Source organism: Salvelinus alpinus, chromosome 5 (assembly GCF_045679555.1).
Source record: "Salvelinus alpinus chromosome 5, SLU_Salpinus.1, whole genome shotgun sequence".
NCBI lineage: Eukaryota > Metazoa > Chordata > Actinopteri > Salmoniformes > Salmonidae > Salvelinus > Salvelinus alpinus.
Genome location: NC_092090.1, coordinates 4,288,888 through 4,306,253, shown reverse-complemented (window position 1 = coordinate 4,306,253; position 17,366 = coordinate 4,288,888). Strand labels below are relative to the sequence as shown.

Below are 17,366 nucleotides of genomic sequence, written 5' to 3'. Positions count from 1 at the left end.
TAGGTCACAGTAAATATACACCTCAATGTCATGTCCTATCCCTGTAGGTCACAGTTAATATACACCTCAATGTCACGTCCTATCCCTGTAGGTCACAGTAAATATACACCTCAATGTCATGCCCTATCCCTGTAGGTCACAGTAACTATACACCTCAATGTCATGTCTTATCCCTGTAGGTCACAGTAAATATACACCTCAATGTCACGTCCTATCCCTGTATGTCACAGTAAATATACACCTCAATGTCATGTCTTATCCCTGTAGGTCACAGTAAATACACACCTCAATGTCACGTCCTATCCCTGTAGGTCACAGTTAATATACACCTCAATGTCATGTCCTATCCCTGTAGGTCACAGTTAATATACACCTCAATGTCATGTCCTATCCCTGTAGGTCACAGTAAATACACACCTCAATGTCATGTCCTATCCCTAGTAAATATACACCTCAATGTCATGTCCTATCCCTGTAGGTCACAGTAAATATACACCTCAATGTCATGTCCTATCCCTGTAGGTCACAGTTAATATACACCTCAATGTCACGTCCTATCCCTGTAGGTCACAGTAAATATACACCTCAATGTCATGTCCTATCCCTGTAGGTCACAGTAAATATACACCTCAATGTCATGTCCTATCCCTGTAGGTCACAGTAAATATACACCTCAATGTCATGTCTTATCCCTGTAGGTCACAGTTAATATACACCTCAATGTCACGTCCTATCCCTGTAGGTCACAGTAAATATACACCTCAATGTCATGTCCTATCCCTGTAGGTCACAGTAAATATACACCTCAATGTCATGTCTTATCCCTGTAGGTCACAGTAAATATACACCTCAATGTCATGTCCTATCCCTGTAGGTCACAGTAACTAGACACCTCAATGTCATGTCCTATCCCTGTAGGTCACAGTAAATACACACCTCAATGTCACGTCCTATCCCACAGAATATGTCCCTCTTGTTCCCATTCCATTTTGCATCACCATAAATATTGCTATGTGTCCCTTTTGTTCCCAATCCATTTTGCATCACCATAAATATTGTGTCCCTTTGAAGGACGCCACTGTGAGGTTGTGGAATACAGAACACTCTGAGGAGATACCTGCCGTTATTGAGACCAGGAAGGCTCAGGGAATGGGCTATCACATCCTCCAGGTTGGTAATGGGACCAGGAAGGCTCAGGGAATGGGCTATCATATCCTCCAGGTTGGTAATGGGACCAGGAAGGCTCAGGGAATGGGCTATCACATCCTCCAGGTTGGTAATGGGACCAGGAAGGCTCAGGGAATGGGCTATCACATCCTCCAGGTTGGTAATGGGACCAGGAAGGCTCAGGGAATGGGCTATCATATCCTCCAGGTTGGTAATGGGACCAGGAAGGCTCAGGGAATGGGCTATCACATCCTCCAGGTTGGTAATGGGACCAGGAAGGCTCAGGGAATGGGCTATCACATCCTCCAGGTTGGTAATGGGACCAGGAAGGCTCAGGGAATGGGCTATCATATCCTCCAGGTTGGTAATGGGACCAGGAAGGCTCAGGGAATGGGCTATCATATCCTCCAGGTTGGTAATGGGACCAGGAAGACTCAGGGAATGGGCTATCATATCCTCCAGGTTGGTAATGGGACCAGGAAGGCTCAGGGAATGGGCTATCATATCCTCCAGGTTGGTAATGGGACCAGGAAGGCTCAGGGAATGGGCTATCACATCCTCCAGGTTGGTAATGGGACCAGGAAGGCTCAGGGAATGGGCTATCACATCCTCCAGGTTGGTAATGGGACCAGGAAGGCTCAGGGAATGGGCTATCATATCCTCCAGGTTGGTAATGGGACCAGGAAGGCTCAGGGAATGGGCTATCATATCCTCCAGGTTGGTAATGGGACCAGGAAGGCTCAGGGAATGGGCTATCATATCCTCCAGGTTGGTAATGGGACCAGGAAGGCTCAGGGAATGGGCTATCATATCCTCCAGGTTGGTAATGGGACCAGGAAGGCTCAGGGAATGGGCTATCATATCCTCCAGGTTGGTAATGGGACCAGGAAGGCTCAGGGAATGGGCTATCACATCCTCCAGGTTGGTAATGGGACCAGGAAGGCTCAGGGAATGGGCTATCATATCCTCCAGGTTGGTAATGGGACCAGGAAGGCTCAGGGAATGGGCTATCATATCCTCCAGGTTGGTAATGGGACCAGGAAGGCTCAGGGAATGGGCTATCATATCCTCCAGGTTGGTAATGGGACCAGGAAGGCTCAGGGAATGGGCTATCATATCCTCCAGGTTGGTAATGGGACCAGGAAGGCTCAGGGAATGGGCTATCATATCCTCCAGGTTGGTAATGGGACCAGGAAGGCTCAGGGAATGGGCTATCATATCCTCCAGGTTGGTAATGGGACCAGGAAGGCTCAGGGAATGGGCTATCATATCCTCCAGGTTGGTAATGGGACCAGGAAGGCTCAGGGAATGGGCTATCATATCCTCCAGGTTGGTAATGGGACCAGGAAGGATCAGGGAATGGGCTATCATATCCTCCAGGTTGGTAATGGGACCAGGAAGGCTCAGGGAATGGGCTATCATATCCTCCAGGTTGGTAATGGGACCAGGAAGGCTCAGGGAATGGGCTATCATATCCTCCAGGTTGGTAATGGGACCAGGAAGGCTCAGGGAATGGGCTCTCATATCCTCCAGGTTGGTAATGGGACCAGGAAGGCTCAGGGAATGGGCTATCACATCCTCCAGGTTGGTAATGGGACCAGGAAGGCTCAGTGAATGGGCTATCATATCCTCCAGGTTGGTAATGGGACCAGGAAGGCTCAGGGAATGGGCTATCATATCCTCCAGGTTGGTAATGGGACCAGGAAGGCTCAGGGAATGGGCTATCATATCCTCCAGGTTGGTAATGGGACCAGGAAGGCTCAGGGAATGGGCTATCATATCCTCCAGGTTGGTAATGGGACCAGGAAGGCTCAGGGAATGGGCTATCATATCCTCCAGGTTGGTAATGGGACCAGGAAGGCTCAGGGAATGGGCTATCATATCCTCCAGGTTGGTAATGGGACCAGGAAGGCTCAGGGAATGGGCTATCATATCCTCCAGGTTGGTAATGGGACCAGGAAGGCTCAGGGAATGGGCTATCATATCCTCCAGGTTGGTAATGGGACCAGGAAGGCTCAGGGAATGGGCTATCATATCCTCCAGGTTGGTAATGGGACCAGGAAGGCTCAGGGAATGGGCTATCATATCCTCCAGGTTGGTAATGGGACCACACACTGCTACCTTGTAGATCAGCATTATATGTAGAGTGAGACCTGATCCTAGATCACCACTCCTACCCTGGGACCTGATCCTAGATCAGCACCCCTACCCTGAGACCTGATCCTAGACCTGATCCTAGATCACCACTCCTACCCTGAGACCTGATCCTAGATCAGCACCCCTACCCTGAGACCTGATCCTAGATCACCACTCCTACCCTGAGACCTGATCCTAGATCACCACTCCTACCCTGAGACCTGATCCTAGATCACCACTCCTACTCTGAGACCTGATCCTAGATCAGCACCCCTACCCTGAGACCTGATCCTAGATCAGCACCCCTACCCTGAGACCTGATCCTAGATCAGCACCCCTACCCTGAGACCTGATCCTAGATCAGCACCCCTACCCTGAGACCTGATCCTAGATCAGCACTCCTACTCTGAGACCTGATCCTAGATCAACACTCCTACTCTGAGACCTGATCCTAGATCACCACTCCTACTCTGAGACCTGATCTTATATCACCACTCCTACTCTGAGACCTGATCCTAGATCACCACTTCTACTCTGAGACCTGATCCTAGATCAGCACTCCTACCCTGAAACATGATCCTAGATCACCACTCCTACCCTGAGACCTGATCCTAGATCACCACTCCTACCCTGAGACCTGATCCTAGATCACCACTCCTACTCTGAGACCTGATCCTAGATCAGCACTCCTACTCTGAGACCTGATCCTAGACCACCACTCCTACTCTGAGACCTGATCCTAGACCACCACTCCTACTCTGAGACCTGATCCTAGATCAGCACTCCTACTCTGAGACCTGATCCTAGACCACCACTCCTACTCTGAGACCTGATCCTAGATCACCACTCTACCCTGAGTCCTGATCCTAGACCTGATCCTAGATCACCACTCCTACCGTGAGACCTGATCCTAGACCTGATCCTAGACCGCCACCTCTACCCTGAGAACAGATCCTAGATCACCACTCCTACCCTGAGCCCTGATCCTATATCACCACTCCTACCCTGAGCCCTGATCCTAGATCACCATTCCTACCCTGAGACCTGATCTTATATCACCACTCCTACTCTGAGACCTGATCCTAGATCACCACTCCTACCCTGAGACCTGATCCTAGATCACCACTCCTACCCTGAGACCTGATCCTAGATCACCACTCCTACCCTGAGTCCTTATCCTAGATAACCAGTCCTACCCTGATATCTGATCCTAGATCACCACCTCTACCCTGAGACCTGATCCTAGACCTGATCCTAGATCACCACTCCTACTCTGAGACCTGATCCTAGACCTGATCCTAGATCACCACTCCTACCCTGTTACCTGATCCTAGACCTGATCCTAGATCACCACTCCTACCCTGAGACCTGATCCTAGACCTGATCCTAGATCACCACTCCTACCCTGAGACCTGATCCTAGAAAGGCACTCCTACTCTGAGACCTGATCCTAGATCACCACTCCTACTCTGAGACCTGATCCTAGATCTCCACTCCTACCCTGAGATCCGGATCCTAGACCACCACTCCTACTCTGAGACCTGATCCTAGATCACCACTCCTACCCTGAGATCTGATCCTAGATCACCACTCATACTTTGAGACCTGATCCTAGATCACCACTCCTACTCTGAGACCTGATCCTAGATCTAATCCTAGATCACCACTCCTACCCTGAGACCTGATCCTAGACCACCACTCCTACCCTGATACCCGATCCTAGATCACCATCCTAGATGCTTTGTGAATAAGGAAGATTATTTTGGTGACACTGTTTTGGTGAACCTAATCCAGTCTTGTCTTTCAGTGTGAGGAGTGTGGAAAGGATTTCTCCATTTCCCGACTGGAGAACTCCGACTTGGTCACAAAGTGTGTGTTCTGCCGATTGAAGACAGAAACCAGATCCCATCTTCAACCTCCTCCTCTGTCGTCTAGTGTTCTGCCGATTGAAGACAGAAACCAGATCCCATCTTCAACCTCCTCCTCTGTCGTCTAGTGTTCTGCCGATTGAAGACGAAAACCAGATCCCATCTTCATCCTCCTCCTCTGTCGTCTAGTGTTCTGCCGATTGAAGACGGAAACCAGATCCCATCTTCAACCTCCTCCTCTGTCGTCTAGTGTTCTGCCGATTGAAGACAGAAACCAGATCCCATCTTCAACCTCCTCCTCTGTCGTCTAGTGTTCTGCCGATTGAAGACAGAAACCAGATCCCATCTTCAACCTCCTCCTCTGTCGTCTAGTGTTCTGCCGATTGAAGACAGAAACCAGATCCCATCTTCAACCTCCTCCTCTGTCGTCTAGTGTTCTGCCGATTGAAGACAGAAACCAGATCCCATCTTCAACCTCCTCCTCTGTCGTCTAGTGTTCTGCCGATTGAAGACAGAAACCAGATCCCATCTTCAACCTCCTCCTCTGTCGTCTAGTGTTCTGCCGATTGAAGACAGAAACCAGATCCCATCTTCAACCTCCTCCTCTGTCGTCTAGTGTTCTGCCGATTGAAGACGGAAACCAGATACCATCTTCAACCTCCTCCTCTGTCGTCTAGTGTTCTGCCGATTGAAGACGGAAACCAGATCCCATCTTCAACCTCCTCCTCTGCTGTCTAGTGTTCTGCCGATTGAAGACAGAAACCAGATCCCATCTTCAACCTCCTCCTCTGTCCTCTAGTGTTCTGACGATTGAAGACGGAAACCAGATCCCATCTTCAACCTCCTCCTCTGTTGTCTAGTGTTCTGCCGATTGAAGACAGAAACCAGATCCCATCTTCAACCTCCTCCTCTGTCGTCTAGTGTTCTGCCGATTGAAGACGGAAACCAGATCCCATCTTCAACCTCCTCCTCTGTCGTCTAGTGTTCTGCCGATTGAAGACGGAAACCAGATCCCATCTTCAACCTCCTCCTCTGTCGTCTAGTGTTCTGCCGATTGAAGACGGAAACCAGATCCCATCTTCAACCTCCTCCTCTGTCGTCTAGTGTTCTGCCGATTGAAGACGGAAACCAGATCCCATCTTCAACCTCCTCCTCTGTCGTCTAGTGTTCTGCCGATTGAAGACGGAAACCAGATCCCATCTTCAACCTCCTCCTCTGTCGTCTAGTGTTCTGCCGATTGAAGACGGAAACCAGATCCCATCTTCAACCTCCTCCTCTGTCGTCTAGTGTTCTGCCGATTGAAGACAGAAACCAGATCCCATCTTCAACCTCCTCCTCTGTTGTCTAGTGTTCTGCCGATTGAAGACAGAAACCAGATCCCATCTTCAACCTCCTCCTCTGTCTAGGAATTGAATGTATTATTTTATAATGCTTGTATGTTACTGTATATAACTAAGTCCTTTGTTTATTGAGTATTATATCCTGTTAAAACTGTATTTGTTGATTGATTTTGTCAGACAATAACTAAAGTATCACTGCATTGCTAGCTGTGCCACCAGAGACTCTGGGTTCGGGTCCCGGCTCTGTCGCAGCCGGCCGCGGCCCGGAGACCCATGGGGCGGCGCATAATTGGCCCAGCGTCGTCCGGGTTAGGGGAGGGTTTGGCCGGCAGGGATGTCCTTGTCCCATCGTGCATTAGCGACTCCTGTGGCGGGCCGGGCGCAGCGCACGCTGACCAGGTCGCCAGGTGTACGGTGTTTCCTCCGACACATTGGTGCGGCTGGCTTCCGGGTTAAAGTGGGCATTGTGTCAAGAAGCAGTGCGGCTTGGCTGGGTCATGTTTCACGGCTCTCGACCTTCACGTCTCTCGACCTTCGCCTCTCCTGAGTCCGTATGGGAGTTGCAACGATGAGACAAGACTGTAACTACCAATCGGATACCACGATAAAGGGGTAAAAAAATATATAATAAAATAAAATAGAAAATAACTAAAGATTCTATCTATTGTGAGTCTTTCTCTGTGGTGAACACACACCTGGAGTCTAGGACAGCTATGGTAGAGAACACACCTGGAGTCTAGGACAGCTATGGAGAACACACCTGGAGTCTAGGACAGCTATGGAGAACACACCTGTAGTCTAGGACAGCTATGGTAGAGAACACACCTGTAGTCTAGGACAGCTATGGAGAACACACCTGGAGTCTAGGACAGCTATGGAGAACACACCTGTAGTCTAGGACAGCTATGGTAGAGAACACACCTGGAGTCTAGGACAGCTATGGAGAACACACCTGGAGTCTAGGACAGCTATGGAGAACACACCTGGAGTCTAGGACAGCTATGGAGAACACACCTGGAGTCTAGGACAGCTATGGTAGAGAACACACCTGGAGTCTAGGACAGCTATGGTAGAGAACACACCTGTAGTCTAGGACAGCTATGGAGAACACACCTGTAGTCTAGGACAGCTATGGTGGAGAACACACCTGGAGTCTAGGACAGCTATGGTAGAGAACACACCTGTAGTCTAGGACAGCTATGGAGAACACACCTGTAGTCTAGGACAGCTATGGTGGAGAACACACCTGGAGTCTAGGACAGCTATGGTAGAGAACACACCTGTAGTCTAGGACAGCTATGGTGGAGAACACACCTGTAGTCTAGGACAGCTATGGTAGAGAACACACCTGTAGTCTAGGACAGCTATGGAGAACACACCTGTAGTCTAGGACAGCTATGGTAGAGAACACACCTGTAGTCTAGGACAGCTATGGTAGAGAACACACCTGTAGTCTAGGACAGCTATGGAGAACACACCTGTAGTCTAGGACAGCTATGGTGGAGAACACACCTGTAGTCTAGGACAGCTATGGTAGAGAACACACCTGGAGTCTAGGACAGCTATGGTAGAGAACACACCTGGAGTCTAGGACAGCTATGGTAGAGAACACACCTGGAGTCTAGGACAGCTATGGTAGAGAACACACCTGTAGTCTAGGACAGCTATGGTGGAGAACACACCTGTAGTCTAGGACAGCTATGGTAGAGAACACACCTGTAGTCTAGGACAGCTATGGTAGAGAACACACCTGTAGACTAGGACAGCTATGGTAGAGAACACACCTGTAGTCTAGGACAGCTATGGTAGAGAACACACCTGTAGTCTAGGACAGCTATGGAGAACACACCTGTAGTCTAGGACAGCTATGGTAGAGAACACACCTGTAGTCTAGGACAGCTATGGTAGAGAACACACCTGGAGTCTAGGACAGCTATGGTAGAGAACACACCTGTAGTCTAGGACAGCTATGGTGGAGAACACACCTGTAGTCTAGGACAGCTATGGTAGAGAACACACCTGTAGTCTAGGACAGCTATGGTAGAGAACACACCTGTAGTCTAGGACAGCTATGGTAGAGAACACACCTGGAGTCTAGGACAGCTATGGTAGAGAACACACCTGTAGTCTAGGACAGCTATGGTAGAGAACACACCTGGAGTCTAGGACAGCTATGGTAGAGAACACACCTGGAGTCTAGGACAGCTATGGTAGAGAACACACCTGGAGTCTAGGACAGCTATGGTAGAGAACACACCTGTAGTCTAGGACAGCTATGGTAGAGAACACACCTGGAGTCTAGGACAGCTATGGTAGAGAACACACCTGGAGTCTAGGACAGCTATGGTAGAGAACACACCTGTAGTCTAGGACAGCTATGGTAGAGAACACACCTGGAGTCTAGGACAGCTATGGTAGAGAACACACCTGTAGTCTAGGACAGCTATGGAGAACACACCTGTAGTCTAGGACAGCTATGGTAGAGAACACACCTGGAGTCTAGGACAGCTATGGTAGAGAACACACCTGTAGTCTAGGACAGCTATGGAGAACACACCTGTAGTCTAGGACAGCTATGGAGAACACACCTGTAGTCTAGGACAGCTATGGTAGAGAACACACCTGTAGTCTAGGACAGCTATGGTAGAGAACACACCTGTAGTCTAGGACAGCTATGGTAGAGAACACACCTGTAGTCTAGGACAGCTATGGAGAACACACCTGTAGTCTAGGACAGCTATGGTAGAGAACACACCTGTAGTCTAGGACAGCTATGGTAGAGAACACACCTGTAGTCTAGGACAGCTATGGTAGAGAACATACCTGTAGTCTAGGACAGCTATGGTAGAGAACACACCTGGAGTCTAGGACAGCTATGGTGGAGAACACACCTGGAGTCTAGGACAGCTATGGTAGAGAACACACCTGTAGTCTAGGACAGCTATGGTGGAGAACACACCTGTAGTCTAGGACAGCTATGGTAGAGAACACACCTGGAGTCTAGGACAGCTATGGTAGAGAACACACCTGTAGTCTAGGACAGCTATGGTGGAGAACACACCTGGAGTCTAGGACAGCTATGGTAGAGAACACACCTGTAGTCTAGGACAGCTATGGTGGAGAACACACCTGTAGTCTAGGACAGCTATGGTAGAGAACACACCTGGAGTCTAGGACAGCTATGGTAGAGAACACACCTGGAGTCTAGGACAGCTATGGTAGAGAACACACCTGTAGTCTAGGACAGCTATGGTAGAGAACACACCTGGAGTCTAGGACAGCTATGGTAGAGAACACACCTGTAGTCTAGGACAGCTATGGTAGAGAACACACCTGTAGTCTAGGACAGCTATGGTAGAGAACACACCTGGAGTCTAGGACAGCTATGGTAGAGAACACACCTGTAGTCTAGGACAGCTATGGTAGAGAACACACCTGGAGTCTAGGACAGCTATGGTAGAGAACACACCTGTAGTCTAGGACAGCTATGGTAGAGAACACACCTGTAGTCTAGGACAGCTATGGAGAACACACCTGTAGTCTAGGACAGCTATGGTAGAGAACACACCTGGAGTCTAGGACAGCTATGGTAGAGAACACACCTGTAGTCTAGGACAGCTATGGTAGAGAACACACCTGTAGTCTAGGACAGCTATGGAGAACACACCTGTAGTCTAGGACAGCTATGGTAGAGAACACACCTGGAGTCTAGGACAGCTATGGTAGAGAACACACCTGTAGTCTAGGACAGCTATGGAGAACACACCTGGAGTCTAGGACAGCTATGGAGAACACACCTGGAGTCTAGGACAGCTATGGTAGAGAACACACCTGTAGTCTAGGACAACTATGGAGAACACACCTGGAGTCTAGGACAGCTATGGAGAACACACCTGTAGTCTAGGACAGCTATGGAGAACACACCTGTAGTCTAGGACAGCTATGGAGAACACACCTGGAGTCTAGGACAGCTATGGTAGAGAACACACCTGTAGTCTAGGACAGCTATGGTGGAGAACACACCTGTAGTCTAGGACAGCTATGGTAGAGAACACACCTGGAGTCTAGGACAGCTATGGTAGAGAACACACCTGTAGTCTAGGACAGCTATGGTGGAGAACACACCTGTAGTCTAGGACAGCTATGGTAGAGAACACACCTGTAGTCTAGGACAGCTATGGTAGAGAACACACCTGTAGTCTAGGACAGCTATGGTGGAGAACACACCTGGAGTCTAGGACAGCTATGGTAGAGAACACACCTGGAGTCTAGGACAGCTATGGTAGAGAACACACCTGGAGTCTAGGACAGCTATGGAGAACACACCTGGAGTCTAGGACAGCTATGGTAGAGAACACACCTGTAGTCTAGGACAGCTATGGTGGAGAACACACCTGTAGTCTAGGACAGCTATGGTAGAGAACACACCTGTAGTCTAGGACAGCTATGGTAGAGAACACACCTGTAGTCTAGGACAGCTATGGTGGAGAACACACCTGGAGTCTAGGACAGCTATGGTAGAGAACACACCTGGAGTCTAGGACAGCTATGGTAGAGAACACACCTGGAGTCTAGGACAGCTATGGTAGAGAACACACCTGGAGTCTAGGACAGCTATGGTAGAGAACACACCTGGAGTCTAGGACAGCTATGGTAGAGAACACACCTGTAGTCTAGGACAGCTATGGTAGAGAACACACCTGGAGTCTAGGACAGCTATGGTGGAGCACACACCTGTAGACTAGGACAGCTATGGTAGAGAACACACCTGTAGTCTAGGACAGCTATGGTAGAGAACACACCTGTAGTCTAGGACAGCTATGGTAGAGAACACACCTGGAGTCTAGGACAGCTATGGTAGAGAACACACCTGGAGTCTAGGACAGCTATGGTAGAGAACACACCTGTAGTCTAGGACAGCTATGGTAGAGAACACACCTGTAGTCTAGGACAGCTATGGAGAACACACCTGGAGTCTAGGACAGCTATGGTGGAGAACACACCTGTAGTCTAGGACAGCTATGGTAGAGAACACACCTGTAGTCTAGGACAGCTATGGTAGAGAACACACCTGTAGTCTAGGACAGCTATGGTGGAGAACACACCTGTAGTCTAGGACAGCTATGGTAGAGAACACACCTGTAGTCTAGGACAGCTATGGTAGAGAACACACCTGTAGTCTAGGACAGCTATGGTGGAGAACACACCTGTAGTCTAGGACAGCTATGGTAGAGAACACACCTGTAGTCTAGAACAGCTATGGAGAACACACCTGTAGTCTAGGACAGCTATGGTAGAGAACACACCTGGAGTCTAGGACAGCTATGGTAGAGAACACACCTGGAGTCTAGGACAGCTATGGAGAACACACCTGTAGTCTAGGACAGCTATGGTAGAGAACACACCTGTAGTCTAGGACAGCTATGGAGAACACACCTGTAGTCTAGGACAGCTATGGTAGAGAACACACCTGTAGTCTAGGACAGCTATGGTAGAGAACACACCTGTAGTCTAGGACAGCTATGAAGTACACACCTGTAGTCTAGGACAGCTATAGAGAACACACCTGTAGTCTAGGACAGCTATGGTAGAGAACACACCTGGAGTCTAGGACAGCTATGGTAGAGAACACACCTGGAGTCTAGGACAGCTATGGAGAACACACCTGTAGTCTAGGACAGCTATAGAGAACACACCTGTAGTCTAGGACAGCTATGAAGTACACACCTGTAGTCTAGGACAGCTATGGTAGAGAACACACCTGGAGTCTAGGACAGCTATGGTAGAGAACACACCTGGAGTCTAGGACAGCTATGGAGAACACACCTGTAGTCTAGGACAGCTATGGTAGAGAACACACCTGTAGTCTAGGACAGCTATGGTAGAGAACACACCTGTAGTCTAGGACAGCTATGGAGAACACACCTGTAGTCTAGGACAGCTATGGTAGAGAACACACCTGTAGTCTAGGACAGCTATGGTAGAGAACACACCTGGAGTCTAGGACAGCTATGGTAGAGAACACACCTGTAGTCTAGGACAGCTATGGAGAACACACCTGGAATCTAGGACAGCTATGGTAGAGAACACACCTGGAGTCTAGGACAGCTATGGTAGAGAACACACCTGTAGTCTAGGACAGCTATGGAGAACACACCTGGAATCTAGGACAGCTATGGTAGAGAACACACCTGTAGTCTAGGACAGCTATGGTAGAGAACACACCTGTAGTCTAGGACAGCTATGGAGAACACACCTGTAGTCTAGGACAGCTATGGTAGAGAACACACCTGTAGTCTAGGACAGCTATGGTAGAGAACACACCTGGAGTCTAGGACAGCTATGGTAGAGAACACACCTGTAGTCTAGGACAGCTATAGAGAACACACCTGTAGTCTAGGACAGCTATGGTAGAGAACACACCTGTAGTCTAGGACAGCTATGGTAGAGAACACACCTGTAGTCTAGGACAGCTATGGAGAACACACCTGTAGTCTAGGACAGCTATGGTAGAGAACACACCTGTAGTCTAGGACAGCTATGGAGAACACACCTGTAGTCTAGGACAGCTATGGTAGAGAACACACCTGTAGTCTAGGACAGCTATGGTAGAGAACACACCTGGAGTCTAGGACAGCTATGGTAGAGAACACACCTGTAGTCTAGGACAGCTATGGAGAACACACCTGGAATCTAGGACAGCTATGGTAGAGAACACACCTGGAGTCTAGGACAGCTATGGTAGAGAACACACCTGTAGTCTAGGACAGCTATGGAGAACACACCTGGAATCTAGGACAGCTATGGTAGAGAACACACCTGTAGTCTAGGACAGCTATGGTAGAGAACACACCTGTAGTCTAGGACAGCTATGGTAGAGAACACACCTGTAGTCTAGGACAGCTATGGTAGAGAACACACCTGTAGTCTAGGACAGCTATGGTAGAGAACACACATGTAGTCTAGGACAGCTATGGTAGAGAACACACCTGTAGTCTAGGACAGCTATGGTAGAGAACACACCTGTAGTCTAGGACAGCTATGGTAGAGAACACACCTGTAGACTAGGACAGCTATGGTAGAGAACACACCTGTAGTCTAGGACAGCTATGGTAGAGAACACACCTGGAGTCTAGGACAGCTATGGTAGAGAACACACCTGGAGTCTAGGACAGCTATGGAGAACACACCTGTAGTCTAGGACAGCTATGGTAGAGAACACACCTGTAGTCTAGGACAGCTATGGAGAACACACCTGTAGTCTAGGACAGCTATGGTAGAGAACACACCTGTAGTCTAGGACAGCTATGGTAGAGAACACACCTGTAGTCTAGGACAGCTATGAAGTACACACCTGTAGTCTAGGACAGCTATAGAGAACACACCTGTAGTCTAGGACAGCTATGGTAGAGAACACACCTGGAGTCTAGGACAGCTATGGTAGAGAACACACCTGGAGTCTAGGACAGCTATGGAGAACACACCTGTAGTCTAGGACAGCTATAGAGAACACACCTGTAGTCTAGGACAGCTATGAAGTACACACCTGTAGTCTAGGACAGCTATGGTAGAGAACACACCTGGAGTCTAGGACAGCTATGGTAGAGAACACACCTGGAGTCTAGGACAGCTATGGAGAACACACCTGTAGTCTAGGACAGCTATGGTAGAGAACACACCTGTAGTCTAGGACAGCTATGGTAGAGAACACACCTGTAGTCTAGGACAGCTATGGAGAACACACCTGTAGTCTAGGACAGCTATGGTAGAGAACACACCTGTAGTCTAGGACAGCTATGGTAGAGAACACACCTGGAGTCTAGGACAGCTATGGTAGAGAACACACCTGTAGTCTAGGACAGCTATGGAGAACACACCTGGAATCTAGGACAGCTATGGTAGAGAACACACCTGGAGTCTAGGACAGCTATGGTAGAGAACACACCTGTAGTCTAGGACAGCTATGGAGAACACACCTGGAATCTAGGACAGCTATGGTAGAGAACACACCTGTAGTCTAGGACAGCTATGGTAGAGAACACACCTGTAGTCTAGGACAGCTATGGAGAACACACCTGTAGTCTAGGACAGCTATGGTAGAGAACACACCTGTAGTCTAGGACAGCTATGGTAGAGAACACACCTGGAGTCTAGGACAGCTATGGTAGAGAACACACCTGTAGTCTAGGACAGCTATAGAGAACACACCTGTAGTCTAGGACAGCTATGGTAGAGAACACACCTGTAGTCTAGGACAGCTATGGTAGAGAACACACCTGTAGTCTAGGACAGCTATGGAGAACACACCTGTAGTCTAGGACAGCTATGGTAGAGAACACACCTGTAGTCTAGGACAGCTATGGAGAACACACCTGTAGTCTAGGACAGCTATGGTAGAGAACACACCTGTAGTCTAGGACAGCTATGGTAGAGAACACACCTGGAGTCTAGGACAGCTATGGTAGAGAACACACCTGTAGTCTAGGACAGCTATGGAGAACACACCTGGAATCTAGGACAGCTATGGTAGAGAACACACCTGGAGTCTAGGACAGCTATGGTAGAGAACACACCTGTAGTCTAGGACAGCTATGGAGAACACACCTGGAATCTAGGACAGCTATGGTAGAGAACACACCTGTAGTCTAGGACAGCTATGGTAGAGAACACACCTGTAGTCTAGGACAGCTATGGTAGAGAACACACCTGTAGTCTAGGACAGCTATGGTAGAGAACACACCTGTAGTCTAGGACAGCTATGGTAGAGAACACACATGTAGTCTAGGACAGCTATGGTAGAGAACACACCTGTAGTCTAGGACAGCTATGGTAGAGAACACACCTGTAGTCTAGGACAGCTATGGTAGAGAACACACCTGTAGACTAGGACAGCTATGGTAGAGAACACACCTGTAGTCTAGGACAGCTATGGTAGAGAACACACCTGTAGTCTAGGACAGCTATGGAGAACACACCTGTAGTCTAGGACAGCTATGGTAGAGAACACACCTGTAGTCTAGGACAGCTATGGTAGAGAACACACCTGGAGTCTAGGACAGCTATGGTAGAGAACACACCTGTAGTCTAGGACAGCTATGGTGGAGAACACACCTGTAGTCTAGGACAGCTATGGTAGAGAACACACCTGTAGTCTAGGACAGCTATGGTAGAGAACACACCTGTAGTCTAGGACAGCTATGGTAGAGAACACACCTGGAGTCTAGGACAGCTATGGTAGAGAACACACCTGTAGTCTAGGACAGCTATGGTAGAGAACACACCTGGAGTCTAGGACAGCTATGGTAGAGAACACACCTGGAGTCTAGGACAGCTATGGAGAACACACCTGTAGTCTAGGACAACTATGGAGAACACACCTGGAGTTTAGGACAGCTATGGTAGAGAACACACCTGTAGTCTAGGACAGCTATGGTAGAGAACACACCTGGAGTCTAGGACAGCTATGGTAGAGAACACACCTGTAGTCTAGGACAGCTATGGTAGAGAACACACCTGGAGTCTAGGACAGCTATGGTAGAGAACACACCTGGAGTCTAGGACAGCTATGGTAGAGAACACACCTGTAGTCTAGGACAGCTATGGTAGAGAACACACCTGGAGTCTAGGACAGCTATGGTAGAGAACACACCTGTAGTCTAGGACAGCTATGGAGAACACACCTGTAGTCTAGGACAGCTATGGTAGAGAACACACCTGGAGTCTAGGACAGCTATGGTAGAGAACACACCTGTAGTCTAGGACAGCTATGGAGAACACACCTGTAGTCTAGGACAGCTATGGAGAACACACCTGTAGTCTAGGACAGCTATGGTAGAGAACACACCTGTAGTCTAGGACAGCTATGGTAGAGAACACACCTGTAGTCTAGGACAGCTATGGTAGAGAACACACCTGTAGTCTAGGACAGCTATGGAGAACACACCTGTAGTCTAGGACAGCTATGGTAGAGAACACACCTGTAGTCTAGGACAGCTATGGTAGAGAACATACCTGTAGTCTAGGACAGCTATGGTGGAGAACACACCTGTAGTCTAGGACAGCTATGGTGGAGAACACACCTGGAGTCTAGGACAGCTATGGTAGAGAACACACCTGTAGTCTAGGACAGCTATGGTGGAGAACACACCTGTAGTCTAGGACAGCTATGGTAGAGAACACACCTGGAGTCTAGGACAGCTATGGTAGAGAACACACCTGTAGTCTAGGACAGCTATGGTGGAGAACACACCTGGAGTCTAGGACAGCTATGGTAGAGAACACACCTGTAGTCTAGGACAGCTATGGTGGAGAACACACCTGTAGTCTAGGACAGCTATGGTAGAGAACACACCTGGAGTCTAGGACAGCTATGGTAGAGAACACACCTGTAGTCTAGGACAGCTATGGTAGAGAACACACCTGGAGTCTAGGACAGCTATGGTAGAGAACACACCTGTAGTCTAGGACAGCTATGGTAGAGAACACACCTGGAGTCTAGGACAGCTATGGTAGAGAACACACCTGTAGTCTAGGACAGCTATGGTAGAGAACACACCTGTAGTCTAGGACAGCTATGGAGAACACACCTGTAGTCTAGGACAGCTATGGTAGAGAACACACCTGGAGTCTAGGACAGCTATGGTAGAGAACACACCTGTAGTCTAGGACAGCTATGGTAGAGAACACACCTGTAGTCTAGGACAGCTATGGAGAACACACCTGTAATCTAGGACAGCTATGGTAGAGAACACACCTGGAGTCTAGGACAGCTATGGTAGAGAACACACCTGTAGTCTAGGACAGCTATGGAGAACACACCTGGAGTCTAGGACAGCTATGGAGAACACACCTGGAG

At 48.9% G+C, this 17,366-nt stretch overlaps 1 protein-coding gene across 1 annotated transcript in view; it reads left to right on the top strand.

Moving 5' to 3' along the window:
- The window catches only part of LOC139575440 (WD repeat-containing protein 88-like), a 45,605-nt gene extending 38,938 nt beyond the window's left edge, over nucleotides 1-6,667 (top strand). Inside the window, exons 10-11 of the mRNA XM_071400396.1 lie at nucleotides 1,072-1,170; nucleotides 5,111-6,667. Coding sequence (XP_071256497.1) covers nucleotides 1,072-1,170; nucleotides 5,111-5,299 — 288 coding nt within the window. The 3' untranslated portion in view covers nucleotides 5,300-6,667. The remainder of the gene's footprint in view (nucleotides 1-1,071; nucleotides 1,171-5,110) is intronic.
- The last annotated feature ends 10,699 nt before the right edge of the window (nucleotides 6,668-17,366 follow it).